The 22,732-nt window shown below is 46.6% G+C and overlaps 1 protein-coding gene across 1 annotated transcript in view; it reads left to right on the top strand.

Moving 5' to 3' along the window:
• Positions 1 to 10,822: 10,822 nt before the first annotated feature.
• LOC108795660 (protein Wiz-like) overlaps positions 10,823 to 22,732 on the top strand; it is a 58,713-nt gene continuing 46,803 nt past the window's right edge. Inside the window, exons 1-3 of the mRNA XM_018566951.1 lie at positions 10,823 to 11,135; positions 13,186 to 13,243; positions 13,600 to 15,116. Of these exons, the coding sequence (XP_018422453.1) occupies positions 10,883 to 11,135; positions 13,186 to 13,243; positions 13,600 to 15,116 (1,828 nt within the window). The 5' untranslated portion in view covers positions 10,823 to 10,882. The remainder of the gene's footprint in view (positions 11,136 to 13,185; positions 13,244 to 13,599; positions 15,117 to 22,732) is intronic.

Genomic DNA, 22,732 nt, shown 5'->3' with positions numbered 1-22,732 from the left:
TGGTGCAGCTCTACCAGAATCCCCTGCCACCCCCCGGACCACCAGCACCACTGAGGCAGCAACACCCCTACCACCACCGCACCTGCGAGACGCCATCATTGTCACCGTACCCCCCATCATTGCATGGGGGGGCATTGCATTATGGTAGGTTTCTACCAGAATCCCCCTGCCACCCCCCGAGCACCATCACCACTGAGGCAGCAACACCCCTATAACCACTGCGCCTGCATGACCCCATCATTGTCATCGTACCCCCCATAATTGCATGGGGGGCATAGATTGTAAGCCTTGACCATCACCACTGAGGCAGCAACACCCCTACCACCACTGCGCCTGCATGGCCCCATCATTGTCACCCCATCAACTGCCTCCATAACAACAACAACCCCCAACCTTGTGCCCATTCTTTAATGGGCACACTTTTGCTAACTGATCTGACAGTAAAACCAAAACCAACAATCATCAAAGCCTTGCTCAGCCCTCTTGATGTGCTTTCTTCTGACTTCATCATCAACATTGTAATCAGTTATCGTCATAAAACAAAAATTCATCAACTTTCTCAAAACTTACAAGTATCTAAATCCAAAACTTTAGAAGAAGCGCTGAACCCTGCCAGGGTTTTATTTCTGCCCGTGCCACCCCTGGAGATATTCACACTAATAAGTGTCATCAGCGGGACAGAAAGTGATGGGAAATCCAAAATCTTAAAGTTGTCACCGGAACAAGAGGTGAGGGGAAATTAGGGATGCACCGATACCGATGCTTATTCCGATACCGGAACTTCTGGTATCAGAAAGCCGGGTGGAGAGTCGTTGCACGCCACCAGCTTACTGATTGGCCGGGAAGCCGACTCCATGCTCCCTTGTCACCATGGAGCCGGCTTCCTGGCCAATCAGGAACCCAGGGTAATGACTTGCCCCCCGGCTTCCTGATTGGCTAAGAAGCTGGATCCATGCTCCCTCCTCACTTGGTGACAAGAGAGCATGGAGCCGGCTTCCTGGCCAATTAGGAAGCCAGGCGGCGCATAATGACTTGTTGCCCTGCTGCATGAGTGGTCGGGAAGCTGGCCAATCAGGAAGACGGGCAATGAGTCATTACCCGCCCCCCAGCTTCCTGATTAGCCAGAAAGTCGGCCCCATACTTCCTCGTCACTTGGTGACTAGGGACCATGGAGCCAGCTTCCCGGCTAATCAGGAAGCCAGGTAGCGAGTCATTACACGCCGCATGGCTTCCTGCATGGGACTTCCGGTATCGGTATTGGGTATCGCCAAATACCGGGAAAAAAATATCGGTACTTGTACTCGATACCAAAAACCAGTATCGGTGCATCCCTAGGAGAATTTATTCAACTGGGACACATATCCGAGTGACCACTGTCTAAGAGGATAGGTCTGCTCACTGTGGTGTGTCTCCAGGACCAACATCAAATTGATGCATGTACCTGGGTCCCAGTAGGACCCATATAGATGCCCAATGACAAGCTTTACATAGAAGCAAGATTAAAGTAAAAAAAAAAAAAGATGTCACATGCTCAATCTGAGACAGGGCCGGTGCTAGGATTCTTGCCTACACAGGCAAGGTGCATTTTTGCGCAGCCCCCCCCCTCCGACCCCCTGTAAAAACAGGGCATTTTGACAAGTACTTGTCAATCCCCACCTGGAGCTCCTCCCACTGGACCAGCGCTGACTCGTCGCTGCTCTCCCGCACGAAAGGTAAGTGAAAAAAAAAGAAAAACCATAGCGCAAACATCGGGGCATTTTGACAAGTACAAGTACTTGTCAAAATGCCGTGTTTTTTCCGCCCTCACCCTGCAGCGCCCTCAGGCGGCCGCCTGACTTGCCTTGCGGTAGCGCCGGGCCTGATCTGAGAGCACGCATAGCCCACCAAGCTTTCCATAGAGTGAACAGGAAGCTTATGAAGGCTTCGCTCCAACACGTAGGCCGGGGCTCTAATATGTACAGAAGAATGAAAGCCATTTACTTTCACCCATCAGCTGCAGTGAAGACTAATGAATGTCTTGATACTTTCACCTCCACAATGGAGCCCCCTAGAGTTGGCCCCCCTTCCCTCCCTGATATTTACTCTTGAGTCCCTACAGCATCTTAGGGGAAACCTGAAATGTCATCGCATCAACAGAGCTTTACTGATGCTCCTCAAATCTGAGGGAGGGATTGACATCCCTGACCTAACACCCTAACACAAGGCCTTCCATACTGCCAGAATCATGGACCGGTGCAGGGACATGAACACCATAGAATGGGTTTTCTTAGACCAGTATTCCTGCAAATCCTGCTGGCAGCACTCCTTCCATTCGCACAACGGACCCCCGCAGCAATCATTTCATCACAGAGGAACTGGACCCACCAACGTAATATCTCCCAAAACAGTTACTTTCAAGGCATGCCTGACTGTCAAGGTTGTCAGTGTGCTTATTTCAGCTCTCAACCAAACTTAAAGGAGAACTATGACATGAGTGATTTCCACTCACCTCATAGTTCTAAGCCGACCTGTGACAATGAGACTGTCACAGGTCGGCTCAGTAGATCGGGAGGTGAGCGAACAGATACCGGCGTTCGCTCACCTCTCGATCCTGTCACGGCTCTCTGCCGTGACAGGGAAGGGGCTGGATTCCCCTCTCCGATCTGCCAGCACTGACTGGCGGAACGGACGGGGGAGGGGGTGGGTACAGCTGGCTCTGCCTCTAGATAGGCAGATCCAGCTGTCACTCACGCAGCTGGGCGGATCCCGTCATCTAAGTCGGGATCCGCTCCAGGTGCGGCGTCTCAGTATACCGCGAGCTGTAGCTCACTATATACTGAGCTTAGGGTAACGGGAGGACGCTAGTTTGTGTCCTCCCGTTACCCTAAGGAGAACTATGAGGAAAAACACTGACCCCATAGTTCTCCTTTAAGAGCCCTCCAATGGCTGGTGTTCATAGCTGATCACATGCAATCCAAATAGAGGCTAAGATGGCAACTGCAATCCAAATAGAGGCTAAGATGGCACCTTCCTTGGCTCTAGAGAATAGGAGGGTGTAGTTCCGCTTCAAAGTAGGGATGCTCCGATACCGTTTTTCCGAACACGAGTACTGATTTTTTTTTTTTTTGGTACCTGCCGATACTGAATACCGATATCGGAAGTCCCATTAAGGAAGCCGGACGGTGGGATTAGCTGGGAAGCCGTCTCCATGCTCCCTTGTCGCCAGTTGACGAGGGAGCATTGAACCAGCTTTCAGGACAACCAGGAAGCCAGGGTGTGGGTAACGACTCACGGCCCGGGTTCCTGATTGGCCAGCTTCCCATCATTACATGGCGCCCGGCTTCCTGATTGACTGGGAAGCCATCTCCATGCTCCCTGGTGATGAGGGAGCATGTAGGCGGCTTCCTGACCGATCAGGAAGTTGAGCGGCGAGTCATTACACACCGCCCGGCTTCCTAATTGGCCGGGAAGCCGCCTCCATGCTCCCTCATCACCAAGTGACATGGGAGCATGGGGCCGCTTCCCAGCCAATCAGGAAGCCGGGGGGGCGAGTCATTACCTGACCCCTGGCTTCCTGATTGGCCTGGAAGCCAGCTCCATGCTGATGAGGGAGCATGGAGCTGGCTTTATGGCCAATCAGGAAGCCGGGTAGCGTGTAGCCTGGCTTCCTGACACCGGAAGTTGCAGTATCGGGATAGGAATCGGGAGCATTTGGGCGAGAACAAGTACTCACCCAAGTACTCGGCATCTGCACCGATACCAATACTAGTATCGGTATTGGTGCATCTCTACTTCAAAGTATAACTGATGCCAAAACGCTTTATAGTTTTGGACAATGTGGAGAGGGGATCAGACCTCCTGTCAGGTTTTTATTGCTGCCTGTGTCCCCGTTATGGAGATCCCCCCCTCTCTATTTGTCCTGATGACGGTTATCACCAAAAGAAAATTCCACATTTTGGGTTGCCACCAGAAAAGGAAGAAATGGAAACTCTTCCAATGGGGGCCCGAGTTCTTGCAACCTTGCTGACCACCGGGGTTCGCTCAATTTAGAAGGATTTACTCTCACTTCCTGTCCCATAGCCACAACAGGAAGTGAAACATATTCTCCTCAAAGGGTCACAAATAACAATAAAAGGCTGACAAGAGGTTATAAAAAAACGTTTTGGCTTCAGTTCTCCTTTAGGGCAGTACGCCCTCCTATTTTAGCGTTCGTACTGAAATTGGTCGAAGCAAGGCACTTCTACCCAATCAGCTGCGGGCCAGTCAATCGCCGGCCTGCAGCTGCATGTAAACAAAAGGGTGGGACATCATTGACCTTATATGTCATGTACCATATATAGGCATGTAGCCATACATGGTCAATGATGTCACTGCATCCCACCCCTTTGTTTACACTAAGCTGTGGGTGGGGAATTATTGGCCTCTATTTGGATTGCATGGTGCTGCACATGTGATCATCTATGACACCAGCCATTGAAGGGATTGAAAGTTTGGTTGAGAACTCCTATAAGCTCGCTGACAACCTTGACAGTTATTACCAGGAAGTAACTGTATTCGGACACCATTTAATTGGTGGGAAAAGTTCTGCCATTGGTTTATCAGCCATTTACAAGGTTGTCGGCCTCCCACAATACATAAGCCATATTCAGCTGAGAGGCGGAGCCAGCAGTTAATTTCTTTATTCAATTGTATAAATCATCCTCATTATGTCAATGTGCCTCCACTGAGGGAACCACTCACACAGGGCAGTATATTCGTGACGCTATAATATTGGGCCGCGTATGTGTGAGGAGGGGCCGGGTGTGTGCAGGGGGGGACCCGCAACACTCAAATATAATGTATAGATTATAGGTGTGTATATGGCTGCAGAACCTGGATCTGAGTATATGACCTGTATGGGGAATCATCAAACCTCACATCATCAGACCTCACACCCCATATATACATAATATAGGGTCATATATGGTTCTCTTTGTTTATTACCTGTATAGGGAATCATCAGACCTCACACCCCATATATACATAATATAGGGTCATATATGGTTCTCTTTGTTTATTACCTGTATAGGGAATCATCAGACCTCACACCCCATATATACATAATATAGGGTCATGTATGGATCTCTCTGTATATTACCTGTATAGGGAATCATCAAACCTCACACCATCAGACCTCACACCTCATATATACATAATATAGGGTCATATATAGATCTCTCTGTATATTACCTGTATATGGAAGTATCAAACCTCACATAATCAGACCTCGCACCTCGTATATAATGTATAGATCTTAGGTGTGTGCGTGTCTGCAGAACCTGGATCTGTCTGTTTACTTGTATGGGGGAAGCATTATCAAATCTCACATTATCAGACCTCACACCCCATATATACATCATATATAACATAGAGTCATATATGGACAGCCTGGATCTGTGTATATATGACCTGTATGGAGAAAGAAGCAGAGGATTCATCAATCTTCATATCATCAGACCTCACACCTCATATGTAATGTATAGATCTTAGGTGTGTGTGTGTGTCTGCAGAGCCTGGATCTCTGTATATTATCTGTACAGGGGATCATCAGACCTCACACTATCAGACCTCACACTATCAGACCTCACACTATCAGACCTCACACTATCAGACCTCACACTATCAGACCTCACACTATCAGACCTCACACCACATATCGATTGTATGTGTGTATATGGCTGCAGAGCCTGGATCTGTGTGTGTGTATATGACCTGTATGAGGAATCATCAGACCTCACATCCCATATATACATAATATTGGGTCATATATGGGAAGCCTGGATCTCTTTGTATATGACTTGTATGAGGAATCATCAAACCTCACAATATCAGACCTCAGACCCCCATACATACATACATACATGCATAATCTATATTATAGGTTCTTGTATGGAGAGCCTGGATCTGTCTGTATGTTACCTGTTAAGGGGTGGAGGAGCGTTATCAGACCTCATCCCAGGAATACATAATATATGTATGCATAACCTGGATCTGTGTGTATTACCTGTATAGGAGGGGGGGAGAAATTATCAGACCTCACATCCCAGGAATATGTAATGTATATTATAGGTGTATGTGTATATTACCTGTGTGGGGGGAGGAATTATCAAACCTCACACCCCATACATATGTATATTGTAGATGTGTGTACAGTATATGAATGGAGAGGTGGTCTCTGTAAGGGGGAGGGGCATTCTTCAGCCTCGCATCCCAGTTTTCAAAGATTCACACATTTGTCCATCCAAGGCGCCCCCATTTTCTAATGGAATCTTATGTGAAAAACGGGTGAATCTTGGCCAAGGATAACCCAGTCATGAATGGACAGGAAGCCTCTGTACTGAGCTGCTTCCTGATCATTCGTAAAGTGAGCAGATAGTAAATATTTACTATGTCCCTATTTATGAATGAACAGGAAGTAATGTATAGCACTTCCCGTGCATTCATAACTGGGGACATAGTAATCACTACAGGAAGTAATGTATCACACTTCCTGATCATAACTGGGGACATAGTAATCACTACAGGAAGTAATGTATCGCACTTCCTGTTCATTCATAACTGAGGACATAGTAATAACTACAGGAAGTGATGTGTAGCACTTCCTGTTCATTCATAACTGGGGACATAGTAATGACTACAGGAAGTGATGTGTAGCACTTCCTGTTCATTCATAACTGGGGACATAGTAATAACTACAGGAAGTGATGTGTAGCACTTCCTGATCATTCATAACTGGGGACATAGTAATCACTATGCCCTCAGTTATTTACAAACACTCAGCGCTCAGTACTGATCATGTTGGTGCTCCGCTCTCCATCCTGACTCCTCCGCCTGTCACAGGAACCGAGCTCTCCTTTCGCACCGCCCCAGCCCGCTCGGCCTCCTGACAACTTCTCTCCTCCCTGCTGTGCGCCGGCAGCTGGATTGGCTCTGTGTTCCCTCCAATCCCCGCTCCCTCTGCTGACAGGTGGGGGAGAGCAGCGGGGATCGGAGGGGGCGCAGACTGAAGCTTGCAGCCGGCGCCCAGCGGGGAGGAGAGAAGCTGGGGATGCACCGCATACTATCAGCATTTTGCCCATCGTACCATTTTCGGCGACCGCTTGGCAGCGGTGATTCGGGTCTTGTTCACACCGTGTCCGTTCAGCTGCATTTCTCTTGCATTTCGTTGTCTATGTGCCTTGTTCACACCATACACGGGCAGCGGTGAGCCACAAGACGCAGGCCAAGGGACCCGGTTGCCCTGAATGTGCGCAGCAATAGCGCATAAAGCAGCAGAATATTCATGAAAATGGTACTTTAGCAGCTAGGGATGCACCGATAGCGATTTTTCTCAGCGCTGACTGGCGGAACGGACGGGGGAGGGGGCGGGCACAGCTTGCTCAGTCTCTAGATAGGCAGAGCCAGCAGTCAATCACGCAGCTGGGCTGATCTCGATAGTAATGTCGGGATCTGTCCCGTCTGCGGCGGTCTCAGTATACCGCGAGCTGATAGTGATTAGAGGGAGCTGTGATATCACCCCCTCCGTCATATGACCTAGTGATGACAGGGAGCTGTGACATCACCCCTGTGTCATATGACCAAGTGATTAGAGGGAGCCATGACATCACTCCTCCGTCACATGACCTAGTGATGACAGGGAGCTGTGGCATCACCCCTGCGCTATATGACCTGTCCTAGACAATGAAGATTCACATGATCTGCTGCAGTTTGCACACAATTCATGTGACTCACACCTTCCTGTGTACTGGCTAATAAAATAAACTGTGTATACACGCCCAGTTACATCCAAGAAGCTCCCGGCAGGCCGTGTATACACAGCGGCTGGCCGGGAGGTAGTTAAGGAGACATCAGGAGTCTATTACACCCCTAATGTCACCTTGGCAGCCCACTGATCAAGTACAGATCATGCTTCAGCTTCTAGTCGGGGGAGCCGGAAGTGATGTTTCCGGTCTTCATTCAGGGAGCAGATCAGCGGATGGATGTATGCTGGTCTCGTTCACCTCTACCACCCAGCACTCATGATGCCGTTCCTGCGCCTGCAGGTGGGGCAGCAGAAACCAGGACCGAGGGGCAGGGGGGGGGGGACGTACATTTCCCAGCCAATGGAAGCGATCAGGCAGCTTTACAGCCACCCAAATCGCTTCCAGTGTAAAGCCAGTGGTCGGTTTTTACAGGTAACCGGACTCCCGGGGGCTATAGCTATAATTGCCCCACCTCTTGGGGCCCGAGGTCAAAATGACATGCAGCGTGTATAAAATAGGGCAACCCCAGTACCCTTCGTGGGTGAGATTAGAATTTAAAGGGCTGTTATAGTTTCTAATGATCAAACCTCCTGAAGATGTGTATGCAATCGTATGGTTGGGCTGTACTCAATGAAAAGTAGGGATGCACCGATACCGTTACTAGTATCGGTGCCGATGCCTAGCCCGATACTTCCTGTATCAGGAAGCCGGGCAGTGCGTCATTACACGTTGCCCGGCTTTCTGATTGGCCGGGAAGCCGGCTCCATGCTCCCTCCTCACTTGTGACGAGAGAACATGGAGCCGGCTTTCCGGCCAACCCGGAAGCCGGGCAACGTGTAATGACTCACTGCCCGGCTTCCTGATTGGTCGGGAAGCTGGCCAATCATCAGGGAGCCTGGCAGCGTGTAATGACGCGGCGCCCGGCTTTCTGATTGGCCTGTACAGCTGGCTTCATGCTCCCTCGTCACCTCATGATGAGGGAGCATGGAGCTGGCTTCCTGGCCAATCAGGAATCCTGATTGGCCATAAAGCCGGCTCCATGCTTTCTGAACACCTAGTGACGAGAAGCATGGGGACGGCTTCCCTTTTAATCACGAAGCCGGGTGGCGAGTCATCACACTCATGTCCCGGCTTCCTTAATGGGACTTCCGGTATCGGTGAGTACTGCGAAAAAATATATCGGTACGAAATACCGGTATCGGTGCATCCCTATTGAAAATAATTCCGGGACTGATGGCTCATCCTGTAATTAGATGCTTGCTGAGGATAGCACACGCGTGTGTCAGGAGAGGGGGGGGAGCAAGGAGCAGATAGAGAGAATGCTGCCAGTGTTGGTTATGCCGGGGAATGTAAGTCCTCAGGACTAGTTGTCACCAGTGGTGGCATCTGGAAACATCCACAGGCATGCAGAGGTCATCCTGTCCAGCAGAAGATGGGGGGGGGTAATCATCTGTCTGTGTCCTGCCATCATGAAGGGCAAGGTACCTGTGCACTTGCCGAAGAACCTTCTCCGTCCGGTCTCCATTGGCTGAAACATACAAATCCCAGGAGTCCTGTAGCCAATGCTCCTTGAAATTTATGGCAAGTGCCCAATTTTTCAACTTTCCCCTAATTGTTGTCAGTGGACCCGGCTCCTATAAACGTCTTGCCGGCTCCTGTACCCGACAGACTGGCTTCCAAATTCCATATTCATATGTTCCACACGGAGAGTTTCCAACAAGAGGACAATCTTTGGAGCCCTGTAGACAATGCTCCTTGAAAATTATGGCAAGTGCCCAATTTTTCAACTTTCCCCTAATTGTTGTCAGTGGACCCGGCTCCTATAAAACTCTTGCCTGCTCCTAGACTGGACAGACTGGCTTCTGAATTCCATATTAATTTCTTTCCCACGGAGAGTCTCCAACAAGTGGACAGTCCTTGGAGCCCTGTAGCCAATGCTCCTTGAAAATGATGGCAAGTGCCCAATTTTTCAACTTCCCCTAATTGTTGTCAGTGGACCCGGCTCCTATAAAACTTTTGCCGGCTACTGGACTGGACAGACTGGCTTCTGAATTCCATATTCATATGTTCCACACGGAGAGTCTCCAACAAGTGGACAATCCTCGGGGCACAATCATGAGAACTTGATGGTGGAAACCTGAACCCACTGGGTCCCACACACAGCTTGGTTTGGTGCCTCTGGTGCACAGAAGGGATTTCTCTATTCTGTGGCTACTGAGGAAAATATCTAAATGAATGTTTTTGAACCCGAAGTTTAGCTATTGGTTAGGAGTTTGATTATTTGGTTGCAGGGGGGATTATTGTTGCAGGACGGGCGGAAAACTTCCAACATGACGGGGATCAGCTTGTGGTCACTATATAGCGGGACACGGTTCAGTTCCTTCCGCTCCATGTGGTGTGATGTTTCCCAGTTATGGGAAGCGGGGATATATAACCAGAGAGCCCAGTTCTGTTTAGACGTTTTAGCATGGACATTGCCAGCTGTGCTATTTATTTAAATAGAATCAAATGGAACTTTTTTTTAAATTAATGTATTCATTTAAATAGAATGTTTTATTTAATGTAATTTAAATGGAGTTTATTTAATGTAATTTAAATCGTTTTTATTCAATGTAATAACTTTAAAAGATTTTTTTGTAATTTAAATGGAATTTATTTTTTAATATTTTAAATACGTTTTAATGTAGTAATTTAAATATTTTTAAATTTTAATAATTTAATTAGAATGTATTTTATTGTAATAATTTAAATATTTTTTATTGTAGTTTAAATATAATTGTGTATTGTAATAATTCATATGGAATGTATTGTAATTAAAATATGTTTTAATGTAGTAATTTAAATTGTTTTTTATGTAATAATTTATATCTCCTCCTCTTCCTTCTCCTCCTCTTCCTTCTCCTCCTCTTCCTTCTCCTCCTCTTCCTTCTCCTCCTTCTCCTTCTTTTGGTGCCGCCTTTTCCGGAACTCCGATTTTCATACCCGCACATCTTCCAGATCTTCCATACTGTTGTTGACATCACCTCAGTGTGTTAGATAAGCTCCTCCTTCCTCCCGTCCTCCACTTTATTTCTTTGGTCCTCCAATTCCTTCCTTCTTCTTTTGTTACCTTTTGTGCCCCCATGGAGGACATTCATTCCTCATACCTGACTGGACCGGACGATGTGGATCACCTGCCCTACCCGCTGCCCTCGCTGGGGCAGAATGAAGCTTGCGCCCCCATGCCATGCCCGGGAGGTGTGGAGATTGTTTTTGTGGGCGGCGGAGAACCCACTGTGGGTGCGTATCCCGACGAGACCGGCGTCCTGCCAGCCTACTTATGGGCACAATCATCGTTTTCGCACGTAGGCGCACCCGACGCATATTTTCAGACACGTCTTTGGGGACTTTAAAAAAAAAATCTTTTTTTATGTGTGACTAATTTTCTTTTCCTAGTTTTCTTTTTTTTTTTTCATTTAAAGGAGAACTATGGCGTTAGGGTTTTACCCCATAGTTCTCCTTAGGGTAACGGGAGGACACAAACTAGCTGCCGGTACATTTAGGAGAACTGTGGCTGCAGAGGCCTGTGTCCCTTCAAATCCCTGCTGCTCTCCACGCTTGCGTTGGCCGAGGCAGCGGGGGACACAGACCTCTGCATTCCTCCGCTGCCCACCTTACCTCCGCTGATGTGCCGGCTTCCGCCGTCCGGACAATCCTCCGGTCTCCTGGTCCGGCCGCGGCTCCTCTGCCCCGCCCCCCTGCCTACTCTTCATTGCAGGCTGGGAGCCATACCCAGCCTGCTATTGGATATTGTAAAATGCAATAGCCAATAGCAAGCTGGCTATTGCATCCGCCCACTGCCTGCTGTCAATCACTTTCTCCTTCAGACCCCTCCTCTGCTGATTGACAGTGGGCAGATGCAATAGCCAGCCTGCTATTGGCTATTGCAATTTGAAATATCCAATAGTAGGCTGGCTATGGCTCCCAGCATTAAAATTAAAAAATAAGTTTAAAAAAATTAAATTAAAAAGACAAAACAATTTAAAAAAAAGTTCCGCCCTGCTCGGCCTCCTGACAGCTCTCTCCTCCCCCCACCGCCCTGCTCGGCCTCCTGACAGCTCTCTCCTCCCCCCACCGCTCTGCTCTGCCTCCTGACAGCTCTCTCCTCCCCCACCGCCCTGCTCGGCCTCCTTACAGCTTCTCTCCCCTACGCTGGGCACCGGCAGCTTGATTGGCTCTGTGACCGCATTTCTGGTCGCATTTTTTTGCCATTTTTGTACTATTGGCATTTTTCCCAGAACACCATTTTTGGACGAAATTTCGGTGCATCCTTGGCAAAATGATAGAAACCAGGCAACTAGCATTTTCAGAAGGTGAGCAGCAATGGCAGCCTGTGTACCTTTTTAAAGGTTTTTATTCTTTCGGAATCTCCTTGAGACAGGGTGGCCATGTATATCTCTCAATGCCTGGGTCATATAACTAGGGATGCACCGATAACGGTATTTCGGTATCGAGTACCGATATTTTTTTTTTCCGGTACTTGCCGATACCGAGTACTGGAAGTCCCATTCAGGGAAGCCAGGCGGTGTGTAATGACTCGCCACCTGGCTTCCTGATTAGCAGGGAAGCTGTTCCCATGCTTCTTGCATGTGGCCAATCAGAAAGCCGATTTGTGGCCAATCAGAAAGCCGAGCGCTGTGTAATGACGCTGTGCCTGGCTTCCTGATTGGCCAGGAAGCCGGCTCCATACTCCCTCGTCATGAGGTGACGAGGGAGCATGAAGCCAGCTTCCCGGCCAATCAGGAAGCCGGGCGCCATGTCATTACATGGCGCCTGGCTTCCTGATTGGCCAACTTCCAGACCAATCAGGAAGCCGGGGCAGCACGTCATTACACGCTGCCCAACGTCCTGGTCACTGACGAAGCATGGAGCCGGCTTCCCGGGCCAATCAGGATGCCGCACAGCGTGTAATGACTTGCTGCCCGGCTTCCTGATACAGAAAGTATAGGGCTTGGCATCGGAGCATTTGGGCGAGTACGAGTACTTCCCCAAATACTCTGCATCGGCCCCGATACTAGTATCGGTATCGGTGCATCCCTAAGCTTACTGTGTCCTCAGTTTATATCATAACTACAATATGATATCGTGCGTTTATAAATCTTGGAAGTGTTTTTTATTGTCCGCCATGTTTGTAAAATCTATGCAATCAGTCACCCATTGTCTCCTTCTTTTTTTTTACCCTCAATAGAAATGGGAACAAACTATTTAGCATTTGTACCCCACAGTAGAATGTTAGCCAAGGCCGAGAGAAAGACCTCATCATATCCAAGTGGTGGTCAGTACTGGGGACGTCAGGCCTTTTTGATTTAAGAAATCCCATCGTGGCCACCATTAACTCTACATATTTGCTCTGATTTGCTTTATAATGGTTCCTTCTGTTCTTTAGGGATGAGACTGACCCACTCCAGAGATTCAGATGGGCTTAACTGCGGCATCTTGGGACGGTAAGGACTCATATATGTTATTTTGATAGAGAGAAATTCGGGTTGCTCCCTTTTTAGACCTTTTTTATCAATGTCGTAGGGTCATGTAGTGGTCAGAGCTGTTTAGGGTTATATTTGGCTTTATGCTCCATTGACTTCTCGATTTTTAAAGGTGTGGTTTCCTTTTGCTATGTGCTGACCAGTATTTAGAAATCTTTCAAAAGCCATTACCTTAAACTATGTTTTAATGTGTTTTCATTGAAGTTTACTGGATTCAAGATATATATAATGTGAACACGAAGATTTAAAGGCCTTGAGCATTAGATTTTTATATGACCATCCTGAACCTTTACCTAATCTTTATCTAACTTCTTCAGCCCAGAGCAAGATCACCTATCTTCTTCTAAATATACTCTTCCACCTCCTGACCATAGCACCTTGCACCACTTTGTTCCTCGGCAGCCTGGCACTCATACCACACCCTGGAGGTATTCAGACACTCATGAAGACATTGAAAGGGAATCTGATGGAATAGAGGAACAGTATTTGCAGCCTAGAAGGTTTGAATGGACTTCAAGTTTAGAGGACGGAGAAGGTCATTCGCAGTTAATGATGGTGAGGTCAGACCCACCATCTATTACAATGCCAGCATTCCGAAGAGCACTGCAGCTGGGAAGGGCCCATGAAGCATGGCAAGGGGGAAACTATTCAGAAGAGGATGCACACGTCGAGGTGGAAGAGGAAGAAGAGGACGAAGAAGGTTCTGTCTATACCTGCATTGAGTGTAGTATTTACTTCAAGAAGAAAGCCCATCTGTTAGAGCACATGTTTCAACACTCCCAGGAAGGAGAAGGAGAGGCTGGACAAGGGGTAGAAGGTCCCCACCCCTGTGGAGAATGTGGAAAGGGATTTGGAGACGAGGAGACTCTAGAATCCCACCGCCAACTTCATCAAGAATCCAGAAAAAAAATCATAGAAGAGATCAGCAAACTGGAGAGTTTCGCAGATGAAGGACGAGATGCTCGTCTGCAGTGCCCCAAATGCCTCTTTGGCACAAACTCATCCAAGATCTTTGTTCAGCACGCAAAGACCCACGTGAAGAAAGTTGGCGGGGAAACTCGAACAATTTCATCACTCAGAGTGTCCTCGGAGATGGCAGATGGAGGCGAAACCTCAGAACCTCCAACTGAAGGGATGTGGAAGTCTCCAGAAATGGAACCTTCCGCTGAGCCTGAATGGAAATTGGAAATCTTGCAACCTGTGATACAAGGTCCTAGTAAGGTAAAGGGGAAGACCGTAGCCAGGGAAGAACCTCGTCTTTCACAGAATAACAAACAACGTGCCGAAAAAGTCGTCAATAAGGCCAGAAGGACCACTCGATTGCCCGAGGCGGCAGTCCAGTTGAAGAAAAGATTTCGAATGGCTCTTAGAGCTGCTGGTGGAGGCGGAGAAGATCAGAGCCGACAACTGAGAGAAGAGGTGGCTGTTGTCTTTTTGGAAAACATCGGCACTAAGAAAAAGAGAACGAAAGGACCTCAACCTTGCGGCTACGGGAAGAGGCTTCCGATAAATAAAACTTTATTCTCACGTGCTTCTCTTGGCCACCATCTGCCCAGAGAAGACTGGGCAGATGATGGAGAAGATGACATCCCTCTAGATACCTTATTAACGGATCCCAAGTATGCCAGTCAGCTTGAAGCCCTTGGGCTGAGGAGCGAAGAACGCGAATGTCCCTATTGTCCTGATCGCTTCCATAACGGGATAGGTCTGGCAAACCATGTCCGAGGTCACTTGAACAGAGTTGGCGTTAGCTACAATGTACGGCATTTCATATCTGCAGAGGAAGTGAAGGCGATCGAGCAGAACTACTCCTTCCAGAAGAAGCGCAAAAAAGGTAAGTGCTGATGTAATGTCTGTCCAGGTGGAGAGAGGGTCATCTTAGCAGTTATATTAAGGTTTTTAGTTTTCCTCTGGGGGGGGGGAGGTTTACAGGTTTAACTACAATATTGTTGTCTTCTCTGATAGCGAGAAAATCAGTACTGTAGGGAGGAGCAGACCCCAATGTGTGTCTAAATTAAGCAATATAATCGTCTTCTCTGCAGTGGTAATAAGTCAGATGAGGTCTGTTCTCGTATAGTCCTTTATATCCCTGCTTATCAATCAAATCTGTGCACTCCAGACACCACAAGGAGCTGATGTAATAAACATGAGCAATATGAAATAGGGCTGCAAGTAATGATTATTTTCTCGATTTTAGTTCCATTAAAAAATCTTCTCTCTCTCTCTTTCTCTCTCTCTCTCTCTCTTTCTCTCTCTCTTTCTCTCTTTCTTTCTCTCTCTTTCTCTCTTTCTTTCTCTCTCTCTCTCTCTTTCTTTCTCTCTCTCTCTCTCTCTCTTTCTCTCTCTCTCTTTCTCTCTCTCATAATGAGAATAGTTGGCAACTATTCGCATTATCGATTAGTTGTTGCAGCCCTAAAATTAAATGGCTTTTATCCACAGCTATAAGACTTAGAGACCCTGTCACCAGCTTAAACGCCGGCTACCACTGCTATAGAGTTTTACTTGAGTGACAGCTCTGAGTTTGCTGGGGCTGCTGACATCTAAGATGGTGGCACCCAGTCGAAGTCTTGGAGCATTTAGATGTCTACACAAGGGAGCCTTTTACAAGTACATAATGTACCTCAAATGTTAAATGCACATATAAGCTGTTTTTCTTTAAAATGCCCCTGTGCCCAGACTATAGACATTAAACGACTTAAATATACTGAAAGCGATGCAGCTGGGATGGATCACGACAATGCTGTCGAGATTCTGTCCACTGGCTGATTTACAGCAGGCTTTACCTATCTAGAGGCAGAGCCAGCTGTGCCCACACCCTCCCCCGTCCGTTTCTCCAGTCGGAGCAGGGAGGGGGGAATCCCTGCGGGGATGCAGGGAGATGATCGGGAAGTAAGCAAGCAGCGGTGTGCATTCGCTCACATCCCGATCTATAGAGCCGACGTGTGACAGCTTCTTTCTTTGTCACAGGTTGGCTCTAATTATGAGGATGAGTGAAAATCACCCACCTCAAAGTTCTCATTTTAAAAGTGAATTTCTCCACAATGTCTATAGATACAGAGGTGAATGAAGCCATTTACCACTTGTTCATGATCTGTAAATACTTTAGAGTGCATGGCCTGGTTACAGATTCAGTTTCGGTATTTTTTGTAACTTGATAAAGAATGTGGATTCCGATTGGCTATGAAAAAGCTCTCAGCTTCTCTTTGCTCAGTTTTTATAACTGATCTTCTAGATGGTTCTTTGCAGTGGCAGTTACCAAATTCTGGCCATAACAAGTAAACAGCCATCAGGAGAAGGCATGGTACAGACCTCACCCAGCTCGTTAGTGCTGCAGAGAAGACCTCCTGAGGCGGGCTGTAGTAGGTTCATACAGACAGATGACCAAACCTTAGCAATACTTGCTTGCCATATGTAAAGCCATGATCTAGGCAACCTACGACTGGACTTTGGTGGCTTTCTGCTTTCCCAGTTTTGCTTGCTGCTCTGATGTTTCCTAGCCATAGACATAATATTGTATGATAGAGAGATTATGTGTAGTGTACATTCCAGCCTGCAATTCTTCTGTGGAACTTCAGTTCGTTAAATGGAGACTTGAAATTAATTTGCTTTATCGGTGAAAGGATTTGTAGCTCTGTTCCGCCAGTGCAGTGATGTATCCACCTTTGCCACACTGCATAGCCAGGCAGGTTTTTACCTCGTTTTCCATGTTCGGCATTGCTACTGCCTGTGTCACCTCTCCACCGACAGCCTGCTTTTTGGCTTATAAATCAGCATTGCTACTTCTCCGATGGACAGGAAGCTGAACCAGGAAGCACAAGTTTCCTCATAAAGTGACACTAAACTCCGGAGTTAAATCTTATAAATACATTCAAGTACATTGACTATTAACAAAACTGGACCTTATTTGTGTATCACTCGGCTGGAGATCCTCCAATCATCTCTGAATTGGTGCCGACACTGTCCTTCCTTCTGGAGGGTGGCTACTTTTGTTCCCCATGGTCCATGTGTGTGTTGTAGAGTAGTCACTGCTCCAAGCTCACTCCCGGGATGTACTACAATCTCAATACAAATGAGTAAACTAAACATGAAATTGTAGTCCATCACAGGAGCAAGCTTGGAACTGTGACTACTTTACAGGGACCACACAGGGACCATGTGGAACAAAAGTAGCCACTAGGAATGCACCGATATCAGTACTAGTATTGGTGCCAATGCAGAGTATTAGGGGCGAGTACACTTACTCGCCCAAATGCTCCGATGCCTAGCCTGGTACTTGAGCTTCCGGGAACAGGAAGCCAGACGGCGAGTCATTACACGCTGCCCGGCTACCTGATTGGCCGGGAAGCTGTCTCCATGCTCCCTCGCCACTTGTGTCGAAGAGCAGGAAGCCGGGCAGAGTGTCATGATTCGCCATCTGGCTTCCTGTTCTGATTGGCGAGAAAGCTGGCTTCATGCTCCCTCGTCAGCTGGTGATGAGGGAGCATGGAGCTGGCTTCACGCCCAGTCAGGAAGCCGGCACCGTGTAATGACGCGTTGCCCGACTTCCTGATTTGCCAGCTTCTCGACCAATCGGAAAGCCCGTCAACGCGTCATTACACGGCGCCCGGCTTCCTGATTGGCCAGGAAGCCGGCTCCATGCTTCCTGGTGACGAGAGAGCATGGAGACGGCTTCCCTGCTGATCGGGAAGCTGGGTGGTGAGTCATTACACTCCGCCTGGCTTCCTTACTGGGACTTCCGTTTTCGGTATCTGTGAGTACCAAAAAAAATATATATTGATACTCGATACTGAAAAACCCATTATCGGTGCATCCCTAGTAGCCCCCCTCCAGAAGGAAGGACAGTGTCAACACCAATTCAGAGAGGATTTGAGAATCTACAGCCGAGTGATACACAAATAAGATGCATTGCTGTTCAGAGTTAAGGTATTTTTGAGATTTATCTCCGGAGTTTAGTGTCACTTTGGCTGTGTGGTCGCGGTGTGTAAAAGCAAATCTTGGCTGAGCGGAGTTACAGATCCTTCAGCAGCTAAAATCATATACATACATACATATATATATATATATATATACAGGGCTTGAAAAATTTGGCAGTGTCTCACCAGTCAGTCAAAAATTTCACCAGTCAGCATGACCGGACTATAGCCTTGCAATATATGTTAAAACATTTTGGGGACAGATAGAGCTTTGTTTTGTGACCCCACGGGGGGTTATTTGTTTTTACTTTATAATGAAAAAAGTACCATAAATAAAAAAAAAAAAAAGTTTCCCTATGTTATAAAACATTTATTCTTACCCATATTTTTAGTACAACATAAAATTCGGGGTCACGTCGGGTAAATAGACACCAAACATGTCAAGCCTTAAAATTGCGTGCGCCCGCAAAATCGCAAAAAACGCCCATACGCGACGATTAAAATGCTTTTACTGCTCATCAGTTTAGTGTTATCAGTGATTGATGGCTCTAGAATTATTGCTCTCACTCCGACATTTGCGGCGATATGTAACATGTGCAGCACAATAGGCGCAATCGTCGTTTTCGCACGTAGGCGCACCCGACGCATATCTACGTGTGTATGTGGGGGGCGGGGGACTTAAAAAAATGTTTTCTTTTTTAATTTTTTTTTATGCTTCTTTATTTATTTTTTTATGATTCTTTAATTTTTATATTATTTTTTTTTTTAACACAACTTTATTGCTATTACATGGGGGGCTAAGAAGCCCCCTATGGGATAGCTAATTTACATGACAGGTCCTCTTAATGGAGATGTCAGGGGTCTCCAAGACCCTAAAGTCACCTAGGGACCCCCAGAGAAGCTGATGAGGCAGAGATCGGCTTCATCAGCTTCTCTAGCTGGAGAGTGACACTGAATGCAGGAAGTGATGTAATATACATCACTTCCTGCATTCGGGGACTGAGAGGAGATCAAAGGGAGTTCGTGTACTGAACTCCCTTTGATCTCCTGTCACAGAGCCGTGCCGGTCCCGGCCGCATCGGGCACAGCGGATCTCGGGACCGGCAACGGCAGTGACAGCTTCTGACACAAGCGATCGAGCGTCTCTATAGACGCTCGATCGCTTGACTGTAAAGCTCCCGGCCGGCCGTGTAATTACAACGGCCGGCCTGGAAGCTGCTCGTCGGGCTCCACTGTCTGCTCGTCACAGACGAGCAGACGAGTGGATTTTCGAGCCCTGTATATATATATATATAATATAACCAGGGTACCATGGTCAACCTTTTGCAGAGCTAATTCTTCACAAAACCTTTGAAATATTTTAAGAACACAAAACTGAATCTATAAAACTGTTCATTTTGTAGAGGTATTGGTATATAATGTGTATAGTGCATTCAGCGATTCTGATAGTGGGCTCAATTTACTGTAGAAGTTCCTATTTATTCATCTATATAACCCCAACATATTAAACAATAATCACTAAACCAATCACATCAGCATTTGCATGACTCACTTTGGCAATTCTACAGAAATTATGACCAAAACATGGTTTGTAACATAATCTAACCTGGTTATGTATCTCACCATTTCAAAAGAATAATTATAAACGTCTAATGATGAATAGTTTTATAGAATCGGTATGATATATTTGAAAGTCAGAGAGCTCAAATGTTGCGATGTGTAATATGTAATTTGTTTGGGAACTTCCAAGTTTAATACGGCCCTTCTTTGAGCAAGTCAGATTGGGACTTGAACTTCCACATTAGCTGTAGAATCAGAGGTCAGCTGAGATGCATGGATGTCATTCATAATAAATGGGAATCGGACAATGCGACCTGTCGGATCAAAGGCGAAATCCGATAACTGCAACACCATTTAAAGTGACAGTAAACCCAGGAGTTAAATCTCATAAATACATTCAAGTACTTTATGAACAATAATGTATCTTATTTGTCTATCACTCGGCTGTAGATCCTCCAATCATCTCTGGATTGGTGCCATGACTGTCCTTCCTTCTGGAAGGGGGCTACTTTTGTCCCTCCAGTAAACTAAACATGAGATTGTAGTCCAACCCGGGAGTGAGCTTGGCGCGGTGACTACTTCACAGCATACACAGGGGCCATGGGGAACAGACGTAGCCCCCCTCCAGAAGGAAGGACAGTGTCGGCACCAATTCAGAGATGATTGGAGGATCTACAGCCGAGTGATACACAAATAAGATACATTTTTGTTACATTTGTGTTAATAATTATGGTACTTGGATGTATTTTTAAGGTTTAACTCCTGAGTTTAGTGTCACTTTAAAGGCAACCTGTTAGGGAAACATGGAAGCTGCTATTGCTGACTGCTCCTAGTTGACTGGCTGTAAATCTGGCTTCATTACTTTTTTCGTTGACCCAGAACAAGGAGTTCTAATGTCACTTCCCTCACTGGATGAATGCTTGTTCTTGGTTATGGACTCGGAGGGTATTGAAGGATCTGAGGACATTCAGGCAAATATCATTTTTAGAAGGTCAGCTATGGAAGCCCCCATATTTCCCTCAATAAAGGTTTCATTTAGAGCCCATTCAGGCCGGATCCATTATGTTGGGATCCGCTGCGTTGCGATATGTTTTTCAAAAGATGCGAACAGAAGGGCACAGAAAAATGAATGAGTGTGAATGGAGCCAGTAATAAAATGATGTCTTTCTGCACTCCTTACCGGAGATGATGATCTGTAGAACGCAGGTGGGTGCTAGTAGTGACCACGGACGGCACCATGAAATACATGCAAGTTTGAAAGGATGTCACCAGCACACCATAACCTTTAGTACAATCAGGAAAAGTCCATTTATTGACAGAAGATTGCCACTTAAGTGCAAGCGCTTTCCGGGCCCGCACAGGGTCCCCTTCATTAGACTCGTCATTCTGAGCCTGAAGAAGGGGACCCTGTGCGGCCCCGAAAGCGCTTGCACTTGAATGGGGCTGGTTCACACTGCTCTGTTCCATTGCGTTAAATTGTGCTGAGAAAAAAGTAGAACATGCAGTATTTTTTTTCAGCGCAATGGGTCCGGTTTGAGCTAGCCCCATTTACACCTATTCATTTTTCGCTGCCTTTCCGTTAGCATCTGTTGAAAAACAGATCAGAAGGTACAATTGCAGGTCAACTGACCCTCCGTTGCCTTGCGATCTCCTTTCCGATTTGGGTGTGAATGCGCCCGTAAACTTCTTACATTTCTTTTATACCATTCAATATATTTCATCTTAATGGGGTTTTACCTTTTATGGGCAGGTGCAAGTGTGATTTGTATGCTGTTTGATTTATTGTATCTTTGTTTTTTCTATTTAAGACATTGTTTTAAACTGGAAAAATGCTGAATTCATTACTGATGTTTTTCTTGTACTAATCTGAACGTGAGCAGACACTCCCAAATATAGTAGCACAGAATACAATATTGCTCAGAATACATAAGGTAAAATGCACATGGGTTCATAAGCACGTCATGAGATAACGGAGTCGGCCTCCTTTTACCTATAGGTAACTTGTAGTGCACTTTGGCAGATAGAAGGGTGCAGTTCATGTAGCTGTGGTCTATTAAAATGTGCTGCACCTATGATCTTTGCTACATGTACACCCCGTGTTCACCATAAAGGTGAATGGTGGTCTTCTTAATCATGCAGACCTGTGTAAGAGGCTAAAGAAAAACTCCAATCTAAACAAAAATATTAATATAGTTTTAGATGCCAGAGTTGTCGTGATCTCGAAACCTATTTGTAAAAAAAAAAGTTATAAGAGAGTATCCAATGTTTTAAGTGTTCTTGGGAGGGGGGTCGCTGGTGTGCGGCTCCTGGTAAGTACAGGCCGGGGTGTCTGACGTGTGAGCTGTAGAAACCAAAAAGGAAGGGAACCAAAGTTCCACAACCTAGCTCAATGACTCTGGTGTTATGGGACAAGGTGTAAACAAAATTACACTCACATGTAGGAGGGTGGGCATGGTCTTCAACACAGGAACACTGAAATGGTTGTATTGTCCATGCAACAATACAATTATGTCATCAGTGTTTCTGTGTTGAAGCCCATGCCCACCCTTGTGGCACTTCGGGTCCCTTCCTTTTTTGTTTCTTCAAACCCATTACAGTGATACCTCGGTTCACGAACACTTCTGTTCGTGAACAGGAAGTTCGGCAAAATTTTGCTTCTATTCGCTTCTATTCTACTCCACATCTGGTGACTAACACAACCGCAGCTATCTTCCCTGCTTCCTCTAGTCGAGATCGTGGACTGATCACAGTTTGATTCGGTTCGCAACCAGAATCGTGGAACGACTTTCGTGAGCCGAGGTACCACTGTATTTGGTCTGTTTCTGTAACTGGAAAGGCTGTTATTTTAAAGTCAGACTGCTAAAATAATTAGGTCTGTCCTCTTTCTACTGTAGGGTCATTGGGAATTAGAGGGAGGTATGCATGTCTGCTCTTGCTCCCACCATTGATAGTTCTGACATTCTGAGGAGCAGTAGTA

The sequence above is a fragment of the Nanorana parkeri genome, unplaced genomic scaffold (genome assembly GCF_000935625.1).
Source record: "Nanorana parkeri isolate BGI_ZX_2015 unplaced genomic scaffold, ASM93562v1 scaffold991, whole genome shotgun sequence".
NCBI lineage: Eukaryota > Metazoa > Chordata > Amphibia > Anura > Dicroglossidae > Nanorana > Nanorana parkeri.
This window is presented reverse-complemented; position numbering and strand designations above follow the sequence as displayed.